Genomic DNA, 20642 nt, shown 5'->3' with positions numbered 1-20642 from the left:
TAGAATAGAGTAGAATAGAGTAGAATAGAATAGGAGTAGAATAGAATAGAATAGAATAGAATAGAATAGAATAGAATAGAATAGAATAGAATAGAATAGAATAGGAGTAGAATAGAATAGAATAGAATAGAATAGGAGTAGGATAGGATAGGATAGGATAGGATAGGATAGGATAGGATAGAATAGAATAGGAGTAGAATAGGAGTAGAATAGAAATATAATTATAATAATAAATATAATTATATGCTAATATATAATTATATTATATTTCTATTCTATTCTATTCTATAAATTCTATTATATTGCATTGTATTAAATGGTGTATAATTGTCAGCATTCTGACATCGGGAACCTCATTTCCAAAATCCAACAAACAAGCAAAGAAAATCCATGACACATAACACCCGCCCCCCCCCAATAACCACAGGTCAAAAAAAACTATTCAAAACACCCGCTCTGAGCATTCTTCTGGCCGAAGGGTGACGCCGACATTTCAGATGAGTCAGACCCGAGTAAAGCGAAAGGTCTCCCTCCTGTTATCGCCGCGGACAGCCGGTAATATCTTGCAATAACTTTGCATCGCGGAGGAGCATGATGAATCAACTTTCACAAAGGAAAAGCCGCATGTCAGCAGGAAGGGCATTTCTGTGCCTGTGAGTCAGCCCATCGGGGCCGCATCAGCCGGCGCCTGTCGTGCTTTGAGGCGGCAGAGGGGAAAGATCATCGGAATTAAAAAAAAAAAAAAAAAAAAAAAAAGAGTTATTAAAACATAATTAATCCCGTCTCTCCTGCCCTCATTATCTCTCCCTTCTACCGGCAAGATCAACCCTGCAAGCCGTTGTTGGCGGGGCAAGGACATCAGCGCGACGATCTGAGAAATCATTGTTTTGGGAGGACTATATTTCTTCCTGGCAATTTTCAAAATATTGCTCATCGTGCAGCCTTGAAAAGGAAATTTTTGTCTGTTTTTATAATTTCTTAAAAAAAAAAAAAAAGAGAGCGAGCGCAGGCATCTATTGGTATTGTTTTATTTTCCACCGATGACATTGTCTTCTTTCTTTTGCCCTTGTTTGCCCTGACCTTTCCCCCGCTTCTTTTGCTGGTTTGCTTCTGAAAACGGAAAAAATAAAAAAAAAAGCAAGCTCCCCTGGCCCTGGGCTTCATTAGCGGGGAAAACGAACCCGCCCTGCACCGTACCCCGCCGGCCTCTCTCCTTGGGGTACAGCCCCCCGACGAACCCCAAACCCGCAGACGTTCGCTTCCCGTTGCAGGTCACCGAGCTGAGATTTCCAAGGGGGTGAAATGATGGATCTGAGCGCTCCGCAGCCCGAGAGCTGAGCTTCCCATCGCTCCTCCTGCAGCCCGAGCAGAAAACGGCATTTCCTTGATATTCCCCTTCCCGGAGAGGCGATGAAGGTGTGAAGGAGGCCGAAGGCAGGCGGGGGGAAAGGCAGCTGAGAAAGAGCACGAGCTCCTCTGCTCCCCTTTCCACCAGCCGAGCTCTGCAGCTACCGACCACCACGGCTTGTTTGGCAATTTTGAATTTTTTTTATTATTATTATTTCTATTATCATCATTATTATTGCTATTACCATCATTATTATTACTGTTGTTGTTGTTATTACTACTACTACCACCCCAACTATTACAACTACTATTATTAAGGTTTATTATTCCCCTTTTCCCCATCTTTCCTTTTCTCCGTGGCCCGCAGCCTCACGTGAGCTGCAACGAACCACACAGGGCTGGAAGAGGACAAGGCAAACGGCAATAAATAAATTTACATAATAATTACATAAATATATTTAATAATAAGTGTAATAAAGTAACTTCCTTGCAATGAGCGAAGCGAGGAAATACGGATTTGCTTCTCCGCAGGGGATCCTAATTGCAGTGACTGAGTCTTCCGGTAAAAACACCGCTCTCAAAATTTATTTAAAAAAAAAAAAAAAAAAAAGGTCAAATACCCTTTCCTTCGTGTGGCGAAGCTTTGGATGTTTGCTTTTCGTTTTTATTTTGCTCTTGGCTACGTTCCGACGGCGGCGGCGGATCCCGCCAAGATAAAACCCTGGAAAGGGTAGGGCTGCGCAGAAAGCGGCAGCGGAGGTGCCCGTGAGCTGGCCCCCCGGCCGGGCAGGGGCACCGGGGACGGGACCCCTCTCCCGGTGCTCAGCCCCGGCTCTGCCAGCGCGCTCCGGCAGCGCGGGAGCCGGGATGCTGTCCCAAAGCACGGCACCGCACGCTGCCGGCCCCTCCACGCCCATGCTCGCCCAAGTCCAAGAGCAAGGCTGCGCCAGCCCTGGGTGTAACTGGGGGCTGATTTGCAAAGCCTGCGGGAAATCCCGCTTTTTTCCTGGCGTCCCAGCTTAGCTCAGATCCTCCGGAACTGCTTTGCTGGGCTGCAAATTGTAAGGCACGCGGGGATGGTCGCCCGTCGCTGTTAACGCCGCATCCTTCAAGCGAGGGGAAGGGCTCTCCCAAGCTGCAGCAAAAATCAGTAAATCCCCGCGGACATCTCCGAATGCCTCTCCTCTCTGAAAAACCCGCACTTTTTTGCTTTAAAGTCTGACTTTGCCCTGGAAGAGCCGGCAGCCCGACCCTGCCTTCCCCCCCGGCGCATCTTTACCGCGCAGAGGAGCAGCGGGAGCTGCCGTCGCCGCAGGTCTGCGGGCCGGCGTGGCAGAGGTGCCTGGGCAACCTCTTCCCGGCAGCGTGGGTGCCCGCCGCAGCCTCCCCATGCCACCTACTGTGGTGGCAGATGTCACCCTGCCCTGTGCCACCATCCCTCGGGGACCGCGCCGCGCCTCCGGAGAAGAGCAAGCGATGGGAAGAGGGCAAGGGGCGGGCGGGCACGGCCGCTGGCCCTGTGGCCACCGGTCCTGGCTGCCTTGAAGGTATCTGGCGGGCCTGTGCGGTCTGCAGCTGGGTGGCCACCTCGCTCGGCGAGGACCGGTGTGAAATCCAGACGCCGAAGCTCCAGGAGTGGCAGCGGATGAGCCGTGGCGTTCGGAAGGGGCGACCGGGCCACCGCTCTGGCCCTGGCAGGGCATCCCGAGCGGGGACAGCTCGCGGGGCTGCCGCCGGCGCCGCTGCCATCGCTGCCTCGCGTCAGCTCCTGGGGCTCCGCAGGCTTTGGGACGGCGCTGGCTGCAGCAGAGCCGACGCTGTAACACGATGGGCAGCCTTGCGACCGGGGTGCGGAACCCGGCGGGGTTCGGATGCCCGACAGCCCTCCTGGGGCACCCCTTCGGCAAGTCCCCGTCCCTCCAGCAAGTCCCTGTCCCTCCAGTGTTTCCTCTCCAGTGTCCCCGTCCCTCCAGCGTTTCCTTTCCCGTGTCCCTGTCCCTCCAGCATTTCCTCTCCAGTGTCCCCATCCCTCCAGCAAGTCCCCATCCCTCCAGCGCTGGCTCTCCAGTATCCCTGTCCCTCCAGCGTTTCCTCTCCAGTGTCCCCGTCCCTCCAGCGCTTGCTCTCCCGTGTCCCCGTCCCTCCACCATGTCCCCGTCCCTCCAGTGCTCACTCTCCAGCAAGTCCCCGTCCCTCCAGTGCTGGCTCTCCCGTGATCCCTGTCCCTCCAGCAAGTCCCTGTCCCTCCAGTGTTTCCTCTCCAGTGTCCCCATCCCTCCAGCGCTTGCTCTCCCGTGATCCCTGTCCCTCCAGCAAGTCCCCGTCCCTCCAGCACTTGCTCTCCAGTGTCCCCGTCCCTCCAGCGCTTGCTCTCCCGTGATCCCTGTCCCTCCAGCGTTTCCTCTCCACCAAGTCCCTGTCCCTCCAGTGCTTGCTCTCCCGTGTCCCCGTCCCTCCACCATGTCCCCGTCCCTCCAGTGTTTCCTCTCCAGTGTCCCTCTCCCTCCACCAAGTCCCCGTCCCTCCAGCGCTGGCTCTCCAGTGTCCCCGTCCCTCCAGCGTTTCCTCTCCAGTGTCCTTGTCCCTCCACCATGTCCCTGTCCCTCCAGTGCTCACTCTCCAGCAAGTCCCCGTCCCTCCAGCGCTGGCTCTCCTGTGTCCCCGTCCCTCCAGCGTTTCCTCTCCAGTGTCCCCGTCCCTCCAGCACTGGCTCTCCCGTGATCCCTGTCCCTCCAGCGCTGGCTCTCCAGTGTCCCTGTCCCTCCAGCATTTCCTCTCTAGTGTTCCTGTCCCTCCAGCAAGTCCCCGTCCCTCCAGCACTGGCTCTCCTGTGTCCCCGTCCCTCCAGTGTTTCCTCTCCAGTGTCCCTGTCCCTCCACCAAGTCCCCGTCCCTCCAGCGTTTCCTCTCCAGTGTCCTTGTCCCTCCACCATGTCCCCGTCCCTCCAGTGCTCACTCTCCAGCAAGTCCCCGTCCCTCCAGCACTGGCTCTCCTGTGTCCCCGTCCCTCCAGTGTTTCCTCTCCAGTGTCCCTGTCCCTCCACCAAGTCCCCGTCCCTCCAGCGTTTCCTCTCCAGTGTCCTTGTCCCTCCACCATGTCCCCGTCCCTCCAGTGCTCACTCTCCAGCAAGTCCCCGTCCCTCCAGCGCTGGCTCTCCCGTGTCCCCGTCCCTCCACCATGTCCCCGTCCCTCCAGCGTTTCCTCTCCAGTGTCCCCGTCCCTCCAGCGCTGGCTCTCCAGTGTCCCTGTCCCTCCAGTGCTCACTCTCCAGCAAGTCCCCGTCCCTCCAGTGTTTCCTCTCCCGTGTCCCCGTCCCTCCAGCGTTTCCTCTCCAGTGTCCCCGTCCCTCCAGCGCTGGCTCTCCAGCAAGTCCCTGTCCCTCCAGTGTTTCGTCTCCAGTGTCCCCGTCCCTCCAGCGCTGGCTCTCCCGTGTCCCCGTCCCTCCAGCAAGTCCCTGTCCCTCCAGTGTTTCCCCTCCCGTGTCCCCGTCCCTCCAGCACTGGTTCTCCCGTGTCCCCGTCCCTCCAGCAAGTCCCTGTCCCTCCAGTGTTTCGTCTCCAGTGTCCCCGTCCCTCCAGCGCTCGCTCTCCCGTGTCCCCGTCCCTCCAGCAAGTCCCTGTCCCTCCAGTGTTTCCCCTCCCGTGTCCCCGTCCCTCCAGCGCTGGCTCTCCAGTGTCCCCGTCCCTCCAGCGTTTCCTCTCCAGTGTTCCTGTCCCTCCACCATGTCCCCGTCCCTCCAGTGCTCACTCTCCAGCAAGTCCCTGTCCCTCCAGCGCTGGCTCTCCCGTGTCCCCGTCCCTCCAGCGTTTCCTCTCCAGTGTCCCCGTCCCTCCAGCAAGTCCCCGTCCCTCCAGCGCTGGCTCTCCAGTGTCCCTGTCCCTCCAGTGCTCACTCTCCAGCAAGTCCCCGTCCCTCCAGCGTTTCCTCTCAAGTGTCCCCGTCCCTCCAGCAAGTCCCCGTCCCTCCAGCGCTGGCTCTCCAGCAAGTCCCTGTCCCTCCAGTGTTTCGTCTCCAGTGTCCCCGTCCCTCCAGCGCCGGCTCTCCAGTGTCCCTGTCCTTCCACCAAGTCCCTGTCCCTCCAGCGCTGGCTCTCCCGTGTCCCTGTCCCTCCAGCAAGTCCCTGTCCCTCCAGTGTTTCCCCTCCTGTGTCCCTGTCCCTCCAGTGCTGGCTCTCCCGTGTCCCCGTCCCTCCACCATGTCCCCGTCCCTCCAGCGTTTCCTCTCCAGTGTCCCCGTCCCTCCAGCGCTGGCTCTCCAGTGTCCCTGTCCCTCCAGTGCTCACTCTCCAGCAAGTCCCCGTCCCTCCAGTGTTTCCTCTCCCGTGTCCCCGTCCCTCCAGCGTTTCCTCTCCCGTGTCCCCGTCCCTCCAGCGTTTCCTCTCCAGTGTCCCCGTCCCTCCAGCGCTGGCTCTCCAGCAAGTCCCTGTCCATCCAGTGTTTCGTCTCCAGTGTCCCCGTCCCTCCAGCGCCGGCTCTCCAGTGTCCCCGTCCCTCCAGCGTTTCCTCTCCAGTGTCCTTGTCCCTCCACCATGTCCCCGTCCCTCCAGTGCTCACTCTCCAGCAAGTCCCCGTCCCTCCAGCGCTGGCTCTCCTGTGTCCCCGTCCCTCCAGCGTTTCCTCTCCAGTGTCCCCGTCCCTCCAGCAAGTCCCCGTCCCTCCAGCGCTGGCTCTCCCGTGTCCCCGTCCCTCCAGCGTTTCCTCTCCAGTGTCCCCGTCCCTCCAGCAAGTCCCCGTCCCTCCAGCGCTGGCTCTCCAGTGTCCCTGTCCCTCCAGTGCTCACTCTCCAGCAAGTCCCCGTCCCTCCAGCGTTTCCTCTCAAGTGTCCCCGTCCCTCCAGCAAGTCCCCGTCCCTCCAGCGCTGGCTCTCCAGCAAGTCCCTGTCCCTCCAGTGTTTCGTCTCCAGTGTCCCCGTCCCTCCAGCGCCGGCTCTCCAGTGTCCCTGTCCTTCCACCAAGTCCCCGTCCCTCCAGCGCCGGCTCTCCCGTGTCCCCGTCCCTCCAGCAAGTCCCTGTCCCTCCAGTGTTTCCCCTCCCGTGTCCCCGTCCCTCCAGCGCCGGCTCCCGCTTTCCCCAAGGAGCAAACCCATTTTCCCCGGCTCTGCCCACCCCTAAGCCCGCGTCCCGCGGCTGCCGCAGCCCCCAGCACATCGGCACCGGGCGACCCGTCCCGGGGGCACCCCGCGGGGTACGGGGAGTGGGGGGGGCAGCTCTCCCCCCCTCCCCCCCCCCTTGCCTGCTGCTTCCCAGCCCCGCTCCGCCCAACGCGGGGAGCATCCCCGGGCGCTCCCGCCCAGCTCGGCGGGGAGGAGCCGGCAGAAGGAGTCGGGGGGCGGCGGCCGGGCGGGGGGCGGGAGGGGGGGCTCGGCAGCCCCCGGGAGAGCCGCCCCCGCCCCGCAGGCCGGGATTTACCGCCCCGCCGGGGCCGCCCCCGCCGCAATCTCTCCGCGGAGGAGCGGCGGCGGCGGCCCGTCCCCGGAGGCGCTTCCTTCCTGCGGCGGGCTATAAATCGGGCGGGCGAGCGGAGGGGCGGGCATGCCAGAGATTTGCCGAGCCGGCCGGCCCCTCCGCCGCCCGCCATGCGGCGGCTCCTGCTGCCGCTGCTGCTGGCCGGGCTGGGGCTGGGGCTCCGGGGGGAGCCGGCGCCGGGGCCCCCTTCGGGCGCGCTGTGCTTGGAGCACGATTGCTTCGGCGTTTTTTGGGCCGCCCTGCCCTTCGCCGAGGCCGAGGAGGCGTGCAAGGCGGGCGGCGGGCACCTGATGACCGTCCGCTCCACGGTGGCGGAGGATGCCATCGCCTTGCTGCTGCAGAACCGCAGCGGGAGGCTGTGGCTGGGGCTGAGCCGGCCGCAGGGTTGCAGCCAGCCGGCCCAGCGCCTCCGCGGCTTCCAGTGGGTGACGGGCGACCGCAGCACCGACTACGCCAACTGGGCGCCTTCGGCGTGGCGGTGCGGCGAGCGGTGCGTGGCCGTGTCGCGGGAGCTGCGCTGGGAGGAGCGGCGGTGCGACGCGCCGGCCGATGGCTTCCTCTGCGAGTACGGCTACCCGGGCAGCTGCCCGCGCCTGCAGCCCGCCGAAGGGTTGGCCATCACCTACGCCACCCCTTTCGGTGCCCGCGGCGGGGACTTCACGGCGCTTCCCCCTCTCAGCATCGCCAGCGTCCCCGCCATGGGGCTGGAGCTGCGCTGCGACGAGGACGGCGAAAACAGGGGCCTGCGCTGGGGCCGAGACGCCCCCGGGGCCTGGCCTTGCCGCCTGGCCAACGGCGGCTGCGAGGGGGCTTGCGGCGAGGAGGCCGGCGGGCCGCGCTGCTCCTGCCCCGACGGCAAGGCGCTGGCCCTCGACGGCCGCAGCTGCAGCTCGCCCTGCGCCGGCGCGCCCTGCCAGCACCACTGCGTCGTCACCGGCTCCTCCTTCCTCTGCATGTGCGACTCCGGCTACCGGCTGGCCGCCGACGGCAGCAGCTGCGAGGACGACGACGACTGCGCCGCGTCGCCGAAGGTGTGCGAACAAGTCTGCGTCAACACCGAGGGCGGCTTCGAGTGCCACTGCCACAGCGGCTACGAGATGCTGGAAGGGCGCTGCCGGCTCGTTTCCCGCTGCTACGAGGCGCCCTGCGAGCAGCGGTGCGAGGACGTGCCCGGCGGCTACCGCTGCGGCTGCTTCCCCGGCTACGCTGTCGACCCGCAGGCGCCCACCCGCTGCGTGCTGCACTGCAACCTCAGCCAGTGCCCGGCCGAGTGCGACCCGCACACCCTGGTCTGCGAGTGCCCCGAGGGCTTCTTGCTGGACGGCGACGCCGGCAGCGGGCAGGTCTGCATGGACATCGACGAGTGCGACATGAACTACTGCCCGCACAACTGCACCAACCACCCCGGCGGCTACGAGTGCCACTGCCACGCCGGCTACCGGCTCCTCAACCAGAACCACTGCGTCAAAATCACGGAGGAGGAGGAGGACGGGGAGGGGGCATACTCGGGGGATTTCGGGCCCGCGCCCCAGACGCCCGTCCCCAGCCGGACCCCACCGATGGCGGAGCACCTCCACCCCGGCGTGCTGGTGGGCATCGCCGTGGGCGTCCTCTCCGCGGCACTGGCCCTGCTAGCCCTGGGGTACCACCTGGCCAAGAAGCGCTGCCGGCCCCCCGTCACCATGGATTACAAGTGCAGCGGCCCCCACGAAAAGGAGATGGGACTTCAGCCGGTCGCCTCGCGGTGTGCCGCCTCCGGCCAGAAACTGTAGGGAGACCGGGCAGGACGGAGAGAGGGAGGTGGATGGAACTGGATAACATTTACTCCCCGCCGCCGCCGCCACCACACAATTTTTTAATGATAAAGAGAATTTGGGAAAAGCTGTGATTACCCCCACTTCCAAAAATACTGCTTTCCAGCCAGCTCTTGCAGCGCTCGCGGCAGCGAGCGGGGAAGGTGGAAGGCACCGGGCGCTGCTCCGTTCCTGCTCCCTTTGCAGGACGTTCGGCTTTCCGTTCCCCAAGCCGGCAGCTTGCGGGGGGGGGGCTTCAAGGAAAACCTGCGCGTGTGTTACAGGGGGGACGTCTCCATCCGGAGCTGACTCTCTAAATCCGCATGGATGTGGGGCGAGAGCACGCGTGCCACGGCCGGCCGAGTCGTCGCGGACCGCGGAAGCTCGCCTGGTCCCAAATTTCCCTTCTCCTCGGCTGGGAAGCGTGCCGCTGGGCTGGATGGGGATGACGGTTTTCCCCCGGGGTGGCGACGAGCTGGGACGCGCCTGCCTCTGTCTGGGTTCGCTTTAAGTTTTTTTTTTTTAAACTCTTGGGTGAAGGAAGAAGGAGCAAAGATCTTGTGGTCAGCGCTTTGCCTCGCTCCTCTGCCCCGCTCTGTTTCATCGGCAGAAATCTCAGGTTTTGTTCCTTCCCCCCCCCCCCTTTTCCCTCTCACCTCTGGCACTTTTCACCTTAAATCGCTAGCGACAGTGGGGACCCTGCTGAGTATCACCATGTGAGGGCTGAAGTGCCTGATTTCTCCTCTTTTACTTTTTTTTGGCGGCGCGGAGGTTAAATGGGGATACCGAGACTGCCAGGGTAATTTTTTCCGCGGTAGGAATGCTCGTTTGCAGCGCTGGGGAGCCTCGCGTTCCCCATGCAGTTTCTTCCGTGATTTTCTGACGTTGTTGGGTTAAACTGGTTTTTTTTTGGTTTTTTTAACAAACCCGCTTAACCGAACCCTCCTGTCCACAGGGTTTTTTTCTTGTTTTTCCTTTAGTTTTGTCCCGATCACGGCCGAGGGCTGAGTCTAACCCGTGTCGAAGCTCACGGCAAAACTTTCCTGGGGGAGCACGATCCAGCCCGCCGCTTGCTTCCCAGCCGCGGACGGGGGGGAAATCTGGGAAGCTATTTTTCTGCGTTTTTCCAGCTCCGTCGTTCGGCGGGGAGACGTGGGGCAGCTCTGCAAAGCCAGAGTGCTGCCGGGCAGGGCTGGCGGGGGGGGTCCCGCTCCGGCTGCCGTAGCGGAGTGAAGCCGGCGGCTTTTGGTGCGGGCACGGGGCGAGCGGCGGAGCGGGTGCCGACAGCTTTATGCCCGTGAAATGTCAGCCTGCAGCAACGCTTAGCTTTCCCGCAGGGCATTTTGCAAGGCTGGGGTCAGAGCCGGGGAGGGCGAGGGGCTGCAGAGGGGCTGCAGAGCTCGGGGGGCTGTGTTCCCCCCGCATCCCCCCTTACGTGCTACGTTTGCTTGCTCTCGCGCGGCGTTTCCCCCTCCTGATACGACAGAGCTAGTTCGCAGCCTCCAAAGAAAATAAAAAGATACGCATTGTATGAAGTGTAGCTTTCCTAATGTAAATGGTTCAACCCACTGTTTTATACACCCGGCACGTGTGTAAATACTTATTTATTTATTGGAAATATACCCTACGCAATGCACAATCACATGGTGATTTTGTGTGTAGACCAATAAAGCTTTTACAGTCTGGTTTATAGAAAGCTGCTAATGAAATATTCTTTCTCCCCTTCCCTTAAAATGACTGTTCCTCCTCGCTGAGCACCGGCCCGTCTCGCAGCCAGAGCTCCAGAAGTCACAAACCGCGCTGGAGCGGAAAAAAGAAAAAAAAAAAAAGGAAAAAAAAAAAAAAAAAAGGAGCTGTGGGCTCTTAGTGGAGCGTCAGACTGAAAACATTGCCCTGCTGGTTATTTCACCAGCGTGATTAAAATAGAAGGAACGAGCCATAAATAATGGAGAACAAGAATAACATTAAAAGGACAAAGTTAAAACCAAATAAGCTGGAAATGGCTAATTTAATGCTACCTTGGTGCAGCCAAGCCGGTATAGCCCCGGTGCCGTTCCTCAGCTCAAGTTTCCACGGGGATGAGTTTCAAGTACTGCTAGAGGTGACGCTCACCTGTGGCAAAGAGAGCGGGACTCGGGTCTCCTGGGTTTTCTTGCGGAAAACACAGTTTTGGTCCTGTCTGTGCGCTAAAATCCCTTCGCCGGGACTTTGTGGGGGGTGGGCAGGGGAGCTTTAGTGGCGGGACCTGAGTTTTTTCCTTTCCCCGTTAGCTGAAGGGAGGTTGGGGACTCCTTGGCACCTGCCAAGGCTCAGTTTGCCTCGTCTCGAGCTCTGATCTCCGTGGTTCAGAAAATCCCTTTTTTTTGTTGTTTTTTTTTTGTTTTTACATAAGCGGAACGCAAAGGGGTCGAATGGATCCCGTGCTCTCAGTGCCCCGCGGAGCTGATGGAGAAGTCCGCTCCGGTCCTACCCCCTCGCTCTGCTATCGGCGTGGCGGGGCTGATGGGCTTTAGGACTTTTCCCTCTCTTTCAGAGCACATTTTGGGAAGGAACGGGAAGTCTGTGTTTTATTATTCTGGAGGGGCACCTGCCCCGTGGCGAGAGTCACTGTTCGCGAATGCACTTTGAAATCCTCATCATCACCGATGCCAGCGGGGGCTCCTCGGTGCCGAAGGTAACGGCAGTAATTCCTCGGTCGGCGTAATTAACTGTGTCACGGGCCAGTCTTATGGCTTTTTATTTTGTCGAGCTGCACAGCGCACGCGAGGACCGGCGGCGCGGGGGCACGGCAGTCTGCCCCGTCTCCGGCCGGGGTCCCCTTCGCCCGTGCCCCATGGAGATGCCCATCGGGGGGGCACCCTAGAAGGCGGTGGTCTTTGTGAGGAGGGGTCCGGGCTTGCAGCAGGGCTCGGGGTGCACGGGCTCCTGCTGGCAGGGCAGGGGTGGGCACATGCAGCCCTTGCCCTTGTCGTCCCCCCGGGGAGCGGCGCAGTAGTCGAGGGGCTCTTCCTCCTCCTCCTCCTCCTCCTCGGCGGCCCCCGCCCTGGCGTGGCAGCAGCAGAGGCTGGCGTCGAGGCAGCGGCGCAGCACGCCGTGGAAGGAGTGCCGGAAATTTTCGGAGAGGAAGCCGTAGAGGATGGGGTTGGCGCAGCTGTTGGAGTAGCTGAGGATGAGGGAGGCGTTGTTGACGGTGGCATCCAGGCGGCCGGGCAGCAGGAGGTTGACCAGCTGCACCACGTAGAAGGGCATCCAGCAGACCACGAACATGGCGACCACCATCAGCACCAGGCGCGTCAGCTTGCCCTCGGAGCGCCGGCGCTGCTGCCAGCCCACCCGCTGCGCCACCGCCCGCATCTTGCCCACGATCAGCAGGTAGCACAGCCCCATGGCCAACACCGGCAGCAGGAAGCCCAGCAAGGTGGTGTAGACCACAAAAGCGGCCGACCAGGCCGGGCTCGGCCACAGGAGGTTGCAGGCCACCGCTTGGCCATCGCGGGTGGTCGCCGTACCGGCGAAGATGGGGATGGGTGAGGCCACCAGCAAGGAGAGGAGCCACACGCCGCCGTTGACCATCTTGGCCACCCGAGGACGGCGGTAGGTGGCTGCCCGCAGCGGGTGCACCACCGCAATGTAGCGGTCCAGGCTGAGGACGGTCAAGCAGAAGACGCTGGTGAACATGTTGAGCCCGTCGACGCCCAGCACGGTGCGGCACAGGGCCCGGCCGAAGGGCCAGTGGTGCAGGGCGGCCGACGTGGCCACGAAGGGGATGCTGAGCATGAAGAGTTCGTCGGCGATGGCCAGGTTGAGCAGGTAGATGTTGGTGGCCGTCTTCATCTTGGCATAGCGCAGGATGACGAAGATCACCAGGGAGTTGCCCAGCAGCCCCAGCAAGCACACCAGGGCGTAGATGCACTGGATCACCACCATGCCCGCGATCTCGCCCGCCCTGCCGCCCCACTCCGCCTGCCCCTGCTGCCGGCCGGCCTCCCCGGCGGCCGCGCTGGTGTTGGGGGGCACCTCGGAGGCGGCCCAGCTGGATGCGGTCCAGAGGGGCACGCCGGCCGCCTGGGCCCCCGCCGGCGGCTGCTCGGCGTCGGCGCTCATGCTGGGAAGCGGTCCATGGGCGGGAGGGCGCCGGGGATGGGTGCCAGCCTGCGGGCAGGGCACGGGCAGAGAGAGAAGGGGATGAGAGCTGCGGCGGACGCGGAGCACGCTCCCCTGCCTTCCCCCTCAGGGCATGGCCGGCCGCGGCCCCCCCTGCTCCCTCCATCCGCCCCCCGCCGCCTCCCCGCCCGGCCGCCTGCAGGTCGCTCCTCAGGGCAGCGGCATCCCTCCGGAGGGATGCTCCTCCATCCAGGCCGGAGCATCCCATTTGGGATCTTAAGGGGCCGCGGGCGTGGGGCGTGCATTAACCGTGCGCGGGGGGCACCTCGGCTGCCAGCCGCAAACGGGTGGCGCGACCTGGGAATCATCGATGCCGCCGTCCGCCTTAACGAACCTCTGCGAAATCTCAAGGGTTTCGTTAACCCCTGCGGGGAAAGCAAAGGGAAGGAGAAACCGAGCTGGAGCTATTTTACCTCTCAATCCTCCAGGGATTGAAAGAGCCTCCCGCCTCCCTCCCGAGGGGCAGCAGCAGGCGCCGGGAGCTGCTCCGGTGGGATCCGCGGGCTGTTGGCAATGCAAAGTCCTGCTTGACCTGAATCAGACGACCAGAAGGATCCGGACCTTTTAAAGTGAAAGACAGACCACGCTTGCCGGGTGGGAACGCCGGCTATTCAAGCTCACCCCCATCGCCTACGCCACGGCAATCGGCTTTCCCGTTAAAAATAAATGCGTAAACAGAAAATAATCCAAGTTTCTGGTTTACGCTCTCCGCTTTCCGATGGAAAACAAAGCCGCAGACGTACCCTTCCGCCGGCTCTCGCAGGCGTGCGGTGCTCTGCTCGCTGCGGGGGGGACACGGCATCCTCCGGGGCTTTGCCGATGCTCAGCACTGCGGGATGCTGTGGCCCGGGCGGGAGGGACGGGACCCCCCGCCTACCCCGCCTCGGCATCCCCCCGGTACCGGAGGGTCCCTCCGGGGGCCGGGGGGCTGTCCCCGCCCGGGCGAGGCAGGAGATGGAGGCAGGTTGCCCTGGCGACTGCCGGTAGCCCGCCCCTCCGCGCTCGCTCCCGCATCCCTTCCGCGCATCCCCGCGTTCCCCCTTCCCCGCCAGCCCCCCCCTTCCCAGCCGCTGCAAGGCGGGGGGGACGCAGGCGGGGACCCCCGGCTGGCCACCGGCCCCCCCATCCGCTTCGTCGGCAGGAGAGGAGCAGCCCGCATCCAAAATCTGGGGATGTGGAGGCCAGCCCGAGCCTGGCCCCGACACCCATTATGCAGCAAAAACCTCACCCCCAAATTGAAGTCTACACTCAATTTTATGGTGCAATGAGTAAAAAGGGGCAGAGATTGCTTTTTTTTCTTTTAAAGCAACTCTTCTGTTTGGTTTTTTTTGGGTTTGGTGGTTTGGTTTTTTTTTTTTTTGGTGAGAGGGATCAAGGACAATTTCGTGCCAAAAAATCACCGGCGGCGGCTCAGCTCAGCGACAGCCCAGCTCTGGGGCAGGGAAAACCCACTTCTAGTTGTCCGTGGGGCTGGGGACTTTCTGCTGGTGCAGCCCCAACCCTACGCTCCATCGCTCCCTCCCGCTCCGTGCCACCAAGTGATGGAGCAAAAGATATTTTTCGCAGTTGGCCGCGTCCCGTGCTCCCAAGTCACCGTGTTGGGTGGGCGGCCCGGGGTCACAGAGGTTTTGGGAAGTCGGGATGAAGCCGTGAGCTGGCAGCGAGCTGCCGAAATGAGCTCATTTGGGCGAGGAGTGGGTTCTGACCCCACGGCGGGGGGAATATAGATAAATGCATATATTATATTGCTGCCAACAGGCTCGACGTGCGTGGGAAAGCAGGTGCATTTTTCTTCTTGCTCCTTAAATATATGACCATGGTTAATCGTGCAGCTGGCAAAGAGGGTTTGGCTGTCACATCCCGGCTTAAATATCGTGGCCGTGGAGAAGCACGGAACCTGCCGGCAGCCGGAGCGGCAGGGACCGCGGGAGCGGAGCACCCCGTCTCCGCACGCCGCCTCCTCCCCCTCCGCCGTCTCCGTGGGGTGTTTTACTGGGGGGAAACCGATGCTCCGGTCCGCCGTGGTGACACAGAAGTTCCCAGCGTCGGCAGCCGCCGGGCTGGGCGCGGAGGCCCAGGAGGGGCACGGTGCTCCAGGGGTTCCTGTTGCAGCCAGCGACCGGAAAATGTGTAATAAAACAATGAAACCGCCTGCAGATTACATCGACCCCCTCCACCTCCCAGGAGGAACAGGAAACTTTTAAATGCTCTTTTACTGTAAAGGAGGAAACTCCTTCGCGATGAGCAGGGCTTTTGCCCGCATTGTACTTGCCGGTGCTAGTCCTTCCATGAAAAAGCTGTGGGTGGGGAGAACCAGGGATGAATAGCGACTGCTTTGGCTGCGGGGGAACCTTTTGGGGGGGCTGGTGCCACCGAAGCCTCCCCGCAGGCGGCTGAGGGTGTCCTGGCACGGGGCGGGTTGTTAGCCCAGGAGCCGCTTGCGGTGATTTCCTAAGGGATCCTGCCCCCGGCGCCTGCGAAAGATGAGTTTTTCTAAGCCAAAGTGCTCCCCGTGGCTGCAAGGATGGCCAGCAGCAATGGCTTTAAACCCTCTCCTGGTGCTGGTCCCCGTGCCAAGCCAAGCAGCCTTTACCGTCCCGCCCACCCTCCTTCCAAAACTCACGGAGATTGGAGGGGAGAGACCCTGCACCGCGAGTGAATTATTTTAGCTGAGTTGCGTAAGCAGCAAAATCAACTCGCCTTCCCTCAAGCGCCGCTCTCCAGATTGCTAATTTTAAAATAAAACGCAGGTCATTCCCTTCCCGGAGATAACATCAACTGGTATTTAAATGGGTTAAAAAAAAACCCCTAACCTCAACACCTACAGCCTGCAGTAATAGAAACTGGCTTTGCCAGGTGAAAGCTGAAGCCTTCCCTTATCAGTGTCTTGCAAACGCACGACAAGTTGGCACTTTCCCTCTTACAGCAACCTGCAATCGCCGCCAGCTCAATATTTGCAAAATCAGGCCTCACCCTGCCCGGTCTTCCAGCAAAAGGCAGCTGGTGATTGCTTTTTTTTTTTTTTTTTTTCCCCTCCCTGGCTGCAACAAAAAAAATCCACCTTGAAATACGGCCAAAAGAGTTAAAGGCGGCCAACGAAAATGCCTTGCTCTTCTCTAACCAAAATTAAAATCCAATGAACTGTAGCGCTGGGCAGACCCGACTGTGGGGTTCTTTTTTTCCTTTCAGGCTGGGTTTTTTTAAAAAAAAATCTTTTCCTAAAAAAAGAAATGTCATTTCGCAACGGAACAAGTGAAATATTCCAATTTGAAAATGTCTGAAAGATAGACTTTGAAATAGCGCCCAGCTATTGCCAGCTGATTATTATTAAGGGGGTTTCCAGCCCCCGCCGGGCGCCACAGCACGGCTGGTAAAGCTCGCACCGGGGATGCTGGTCCGGAGGAGCTGCGTGTAGGCGTACCCAACGGGGACGTATGCATGGGCAATAACGCGAGACTCCGTCGAATCAGCCCCATTTCCATACCTCAGCGCGGACGGAAACGCTCCTCGCGTTGAGGAGCGTGCCGTTTCCTTCAGTCAGCCGTCCCCATGGCTGACTACCTCCTTACTACCGATTTACAGCTGGTTTTTAATCCCGATTAGAAGCAAAGACACGCCGAGGGCTTTTGCGGGGCTAAACCCGCCCCGGGAATGCTCCTCTCTGCCAGGCTGCACCCCGCGGGCTGCCGGGGCCGAAGGCGTACGCTTGAGATTTGGAGGGTCGCTTCGCCGTTGCAAAGAGCAACCAGCTTTGCCAGCCTCCAGGAGCTGCTTTCTCAGCTAAAAATAGGCTAATCCCTGCAGTCAGAGCCGAATTGATATAAGAGCGACGCTGCCAACTGCGCGTTTTCTCCATTCTTAGCCTTTCGCGCTTGAATAGAAAATCTGAGCATCCTCGCTCTGCAGCCTTTAGATACATCCCCCTCCGCTCTCAGTCACGCAGAAGCCAAAAAAAACCCCCAAAACCTCTGCTGGAATATTGTGCGGTTGTGAAGGAGGAACAGGAAATCAAGGCTCAAAACGCCTGACCCACCCCGCCCGTCCGACCTGAATTTTCGCGTTATGAAATCGACGGTTGCGTTGGCGCAGGAAATAAAGAGCCGTCTCCCAAGAGGGCTGCGCGGCAGAAGACCCCGCCTCATCTTCGGGGGCCGCGGTTGCGCCCTGATGCGGTAACAGCATCGGTTTGTGCACCTTTCTGATCAGGAGGGAAAATATGTCTGCAATACCCGACCGTTTAAAGGATTTCAATTAAATTTCAATTTAAAAAAACCCTCAATTTACTGCATAATTTCAATTTAAAAAAAAAAAAAAAAATCGCAAAAGGAGAGAATATCCTTACCGCTGGAGCAGAACAGTCAAGCACAGAAGGAAGAGAGATTTAAAATGCGTTAAATGACATTATAGGATTTTGCCGCTTCCAGTCGTGCGCAGGAGCGGCCGTCGCACCACATATCCCACCCTCCCTGGTGGATGTGTTCAAAAAACGGGCAGAGGTGGCACTTGGGGACATGGTTGAGTCTGGTCTACCCTTGACTGGCTTAGAGTAGACTTGGTAGTGTAGGTTAATGGTTGGACTGGATGATCTTAAAGGTCTTTTCCAACCTCAACGATTCAATGGTTCTATGAAATATGTGTCCTCTTCAATTATTACTTCCAAAAAGAGTTGTCAGAAAATGAGTTGAAACCGATGAACTCCAAATACGGGTTCTGGGCTTCTGACCGTGCGACGGTCCGGGGTAACACAAGGCTCCTCCCGCAAATCTCTGCCTCTTGCAGAGAAGATGTGAGATGCTGCACGGCCGTGCTGCGAGCTCAAGGCGAAGCGCAGCATCAGAAAAAACCCAAGTTTTCCCCCAACTTCAAAGTGCCCATAGCAGGAGCACCACCCTGCCCTTTGAAGTCAGGGCAGAGCTGCCATCCCCACCCAGGCGTTTGAGATTTGACGTGTGAAGCGGGTGTTATTGTTACGTTTTTCCTGCAAAGCCCTCTTGCGATGCGCGAAACGAGAAGCAAGCGCTCAGCCTGGAGAGAGGCCCTCCAAAAACCGACCTGACGCGTGGCAAGGGGGTTTAATAATAATAATTATAATGGGAAAGGGGGTGAATAGAATCATAGAATCATAGAATCGTTTAGGTTGGAAAAGCCCTTCAAGATCATCCAGTCCAACCATTAACCTACGCTACCAAGTCCGCACTAAACCAATCAAGGGTAGACCAGACTAAACCATGTCCCCAAGTGCCACCTCTGCCCATTTTTTGAACCCCTCCAGGGATGGGGACTCCCCCACCTCTCTGGGCAGCCTGTTCCAATTCTTGACCACCCTTTCCGTAAAGAAATTTTTCCTAATTTCCAACCTAAACCTCCCCTGGCGCAGCTTGAGCCCATTTCCTCTTGTCCTATCACTAACGACTTGGGAGAAGAATAATATCTTGCGACACCGGGGTTGCTGTGTTTGGATTTTTTTGCGCATGCTTTCCTCTAAGAAAATAAAAGCAATGGGGAAAAAAAAAAAAAAAAGGAATTTGCACCAGGTTCTGCCCTGGGGGCCGTTACGCCTGTCCTTCTCACACTTAAAAAATGTTTGCTGAAAAATTCAGCTCGGCTCCGTTGCTAGAGGACAGGACAACACGATGCGTTGCACAACGCGTTAGGGGTATTTTGCTCTCCTGCAGCACGTGGCCATTCCTACGGGTTGTCTTCGTAAAAAAAAAAAAAAACCACCAAAAAAACCAACAAAAAAAATGCGTTTCACACAAATGACAATGGAGTTGGTGGAGATGCAGGCAGTTTCTGTGAGGGCTGGGGATTTCCTGGCAGAGTGCACATATCCTTTGTTACGGAAAGCAGATATCAGCGGGGACGCCACACCTTTGGGGGGATGCCACACGTTTGGGGGGGCTCCGCGAGCTGTACGGACACCGGGAACAGCCCGTGCCCTTCGGGAGCCCCATCCTCGCCCAGTGCAGGGCCGAGCAGGGGCTGGCTGCAGCCGGCGGGGGACGGCCTCCCTCCTGCTTTCTCCTTAATAACGCCAGCAAAAGCAAACACCTTGCACGCCCAGCGACGGTTCTTGCATTGTCATAAAAATCCGTCCTTTGCTTCCAGCGATGGCGTTGCAAAACCAGGGCTGCTTCAAAAGCCAGCACAACCTCCCCTGTGCGTGAAAACCTCCCGCTCCGTGAGATCCCCCCCAACCCTTGCGGGGCTGTTTGCTGCAAATATTCTACTATTTTTGTTTTTTCTGGCCTTGGGGGCCGAGCTACACCCCCAGGCAGGGACCCACCCGGTTGCAAAGCCAGACCTGAGTCCCCCAAAAGACGCTGTGCGCAGTAACGTCTTATGCAAAACCGGGGAAGGAAGCATTCTTGGCGTCCCGAAAAACCTGCTCAATTCCCCAGGTGCGGCGAATAAAACTGATGTTTGACACCGCATTTTGGTACCCCCAGGGACGGGGCGATTTCCCCGCCATGCTCTCCATCGCTTCCCGCGACGCCTGCAGCGCTCGGTCCCTCGAGCAGGGGGAGGTCAGACCCCCGGGAGGGCAGCGGGGGTTGCGATAGCTTTTTGAACGCGTTTGTTGGCAGCAGCCCGATAGCTCGGCGGCGGCGGCTGAGTTGTGGCTGTCCCCCTCCCGGGAGGATGCAACCCCCACCCTTTCCTTCGGGCGCCGGGCTGAGCTGCCGGATGGGATGCTCCTCCCGGCCGCCCCACTGCCAGCACCCGTCTCCGTCCCTCCCGGCCCCGCGGGGATCTGCGAGCCCCCGACCTGCTCCAGCATCCCGCAGCGCCGTGAGAAAAAAACTCAGGATCTTAAATAAGGCTTTTAGGGATGGAGCCGGGTCCTTGCAGCCTGGCCAGGGAGTGGCGACGAGGGGCAGAGGCAGGGAGCACGCAGAGCTTTAGCTGCAGCCTTCCCCGAAAACCGGCTGGCTCCAAGGCGTCTGCCAGAATAACCGAGAGAGGAAAGATGGGAGAAGGAGAGGCTGGAGGGAATCTCTTTGAGTCCCACCAAAGCGGGTGGGACTCATTTTCGGGGGGCTGGGAAGGGCAGCCTGCGCCCTGCCTAAGATTTTGGGCAGCGCCAAAGGCGACCTTCGTGCCTGCAGCTGCTTGTGGGCGATGCTACGGGCAGGGAGATGCAGGTGGGGAGGCTGCTGGTCCGTAAACACCCGGGGAGCGCCCGGGCAGGGTCCCCGCCATCCCGAAAGCTGCGAGATGACAGAAGCCACATCCTGCCTTTGTTCACAGAAGGCGGAGGGGCCGGGAGGCGACGATAGCATCGCCCCCAGCTCCCCCCGGCCCTGGGAGAGCCGGCCTCTGCAGCGAGAAAAGGATCTTTCCTCTTTTTTTTCTCTGGGTTATCGCAGGAAATCGGGCTGGGGACGCACGTCGGAGGTTTATCCCGAGCACACAAGCATGGAAAGGGGAGGTTTTGCCTCGTCCGTGCGGGCAGCGCTGGCTGGGAGGGGGGTGCCAGGGGGTCCCTGCCCGAGGGCAGCACATCTTGTGCGCGCCTGCGTCCCCGCCCCAGCCTCTGCCCTGAAAACATCGTCAAGATACTATCTTAATTGCGGTTTGGGTTTTGCTGGTGGGGAGCCCTGTATCTTGCTTCAGTGCTGCTCCTGATCTGAGACGCTGCATGAGTGAGGTACCAAAAGGAAATCCGGCACTTTCTAATGGCAACTGTTAACCGCTCGGAAGAAAAATGTAGAGGAAAGTCCCTTTTTCAGAAAAAAAGCACCTTTTATGCTGAAAAAAGCCTTCCCTTGCTTACAAGGTGGGGCCTCTGCAAAGAAAAGCCACTGAAAGTGCCTCTGCCTATTGATGCTGTGAGTTCCTGGGGCTTTAGTCTGGCTAGAAGTTCAAGTCGT

At 59.5% G+C, this 20642-nt stretch overlaps 2 protein-coding genes across 2 annotated transcripts; one reads left to right on the top strand and one right to left on the bottom strand.

The window, feature by feature from the left end:
• The first annotated feature begins 6921 nt into the window (after window positions 1-6921).
• On the top strand, window positions 6922-8583 carry THBD (thrombomodulin). Its single transcript, XM_075708424.1, has one exon. The coding sequence runs from the start codon at window positions 6922-6924 to the stop codon at window positions 8581-8583; it is 1662 nt and encodes a 553-aa protein (XP_075564539.1).
• Window positions 8584-11463: 2880 nt separating this feature from the next.
• On the bottom strand, window positions 11464-12708 carry SSTR4 (somatostatin receptor 4). The gene has a single exon (XM_075707991.1). The coding sequence runs from the start codon at window positions 12706-12708 to the stop codon at window positions 11464-11466; it is 1245 nt and encodes a 414-aa protein (XP_075564106.1).
• Window positions 12709-20642: the final 7934 nt, after the last annotated feature.

The sequence above is a fragment of the Pelecanus crispus genome, chromosome 3, assembly GCF_030463565.1.
Source record: "Pelecanus crispus isolate bPelCri1 chromosome 3, bPelCri1.pri, whole genome shotgun sequence".
Lineage (NCBI taxonomy): Eukaryota > Metazoa > Chordata > Aves > Pelecaniformes > Pelecanidae > Pelecanus > Pelecanus crispus.
This window is presented reverse-complemented; position numbering and strand designations above follow the sequence as displayed.

What these genes read in the sequence shown, in the direction of transcription:
- THBD (XM_075708424.1), top strand. Translation starts at nt 6,922, where the DNA reads ATGCGGCGGCTCCTGCTGCCGCTGCTGCTGGCCGGGCTGGGGCTGGGG.
- SSTR4 (XM_075707991.1), bottom strand. Translation starts at nt 12,708, where the DNA reads ATGAGCGCCGACGCCGAGCAGCCGCCGGCGGGGGCCCAGGCGGCCGGC.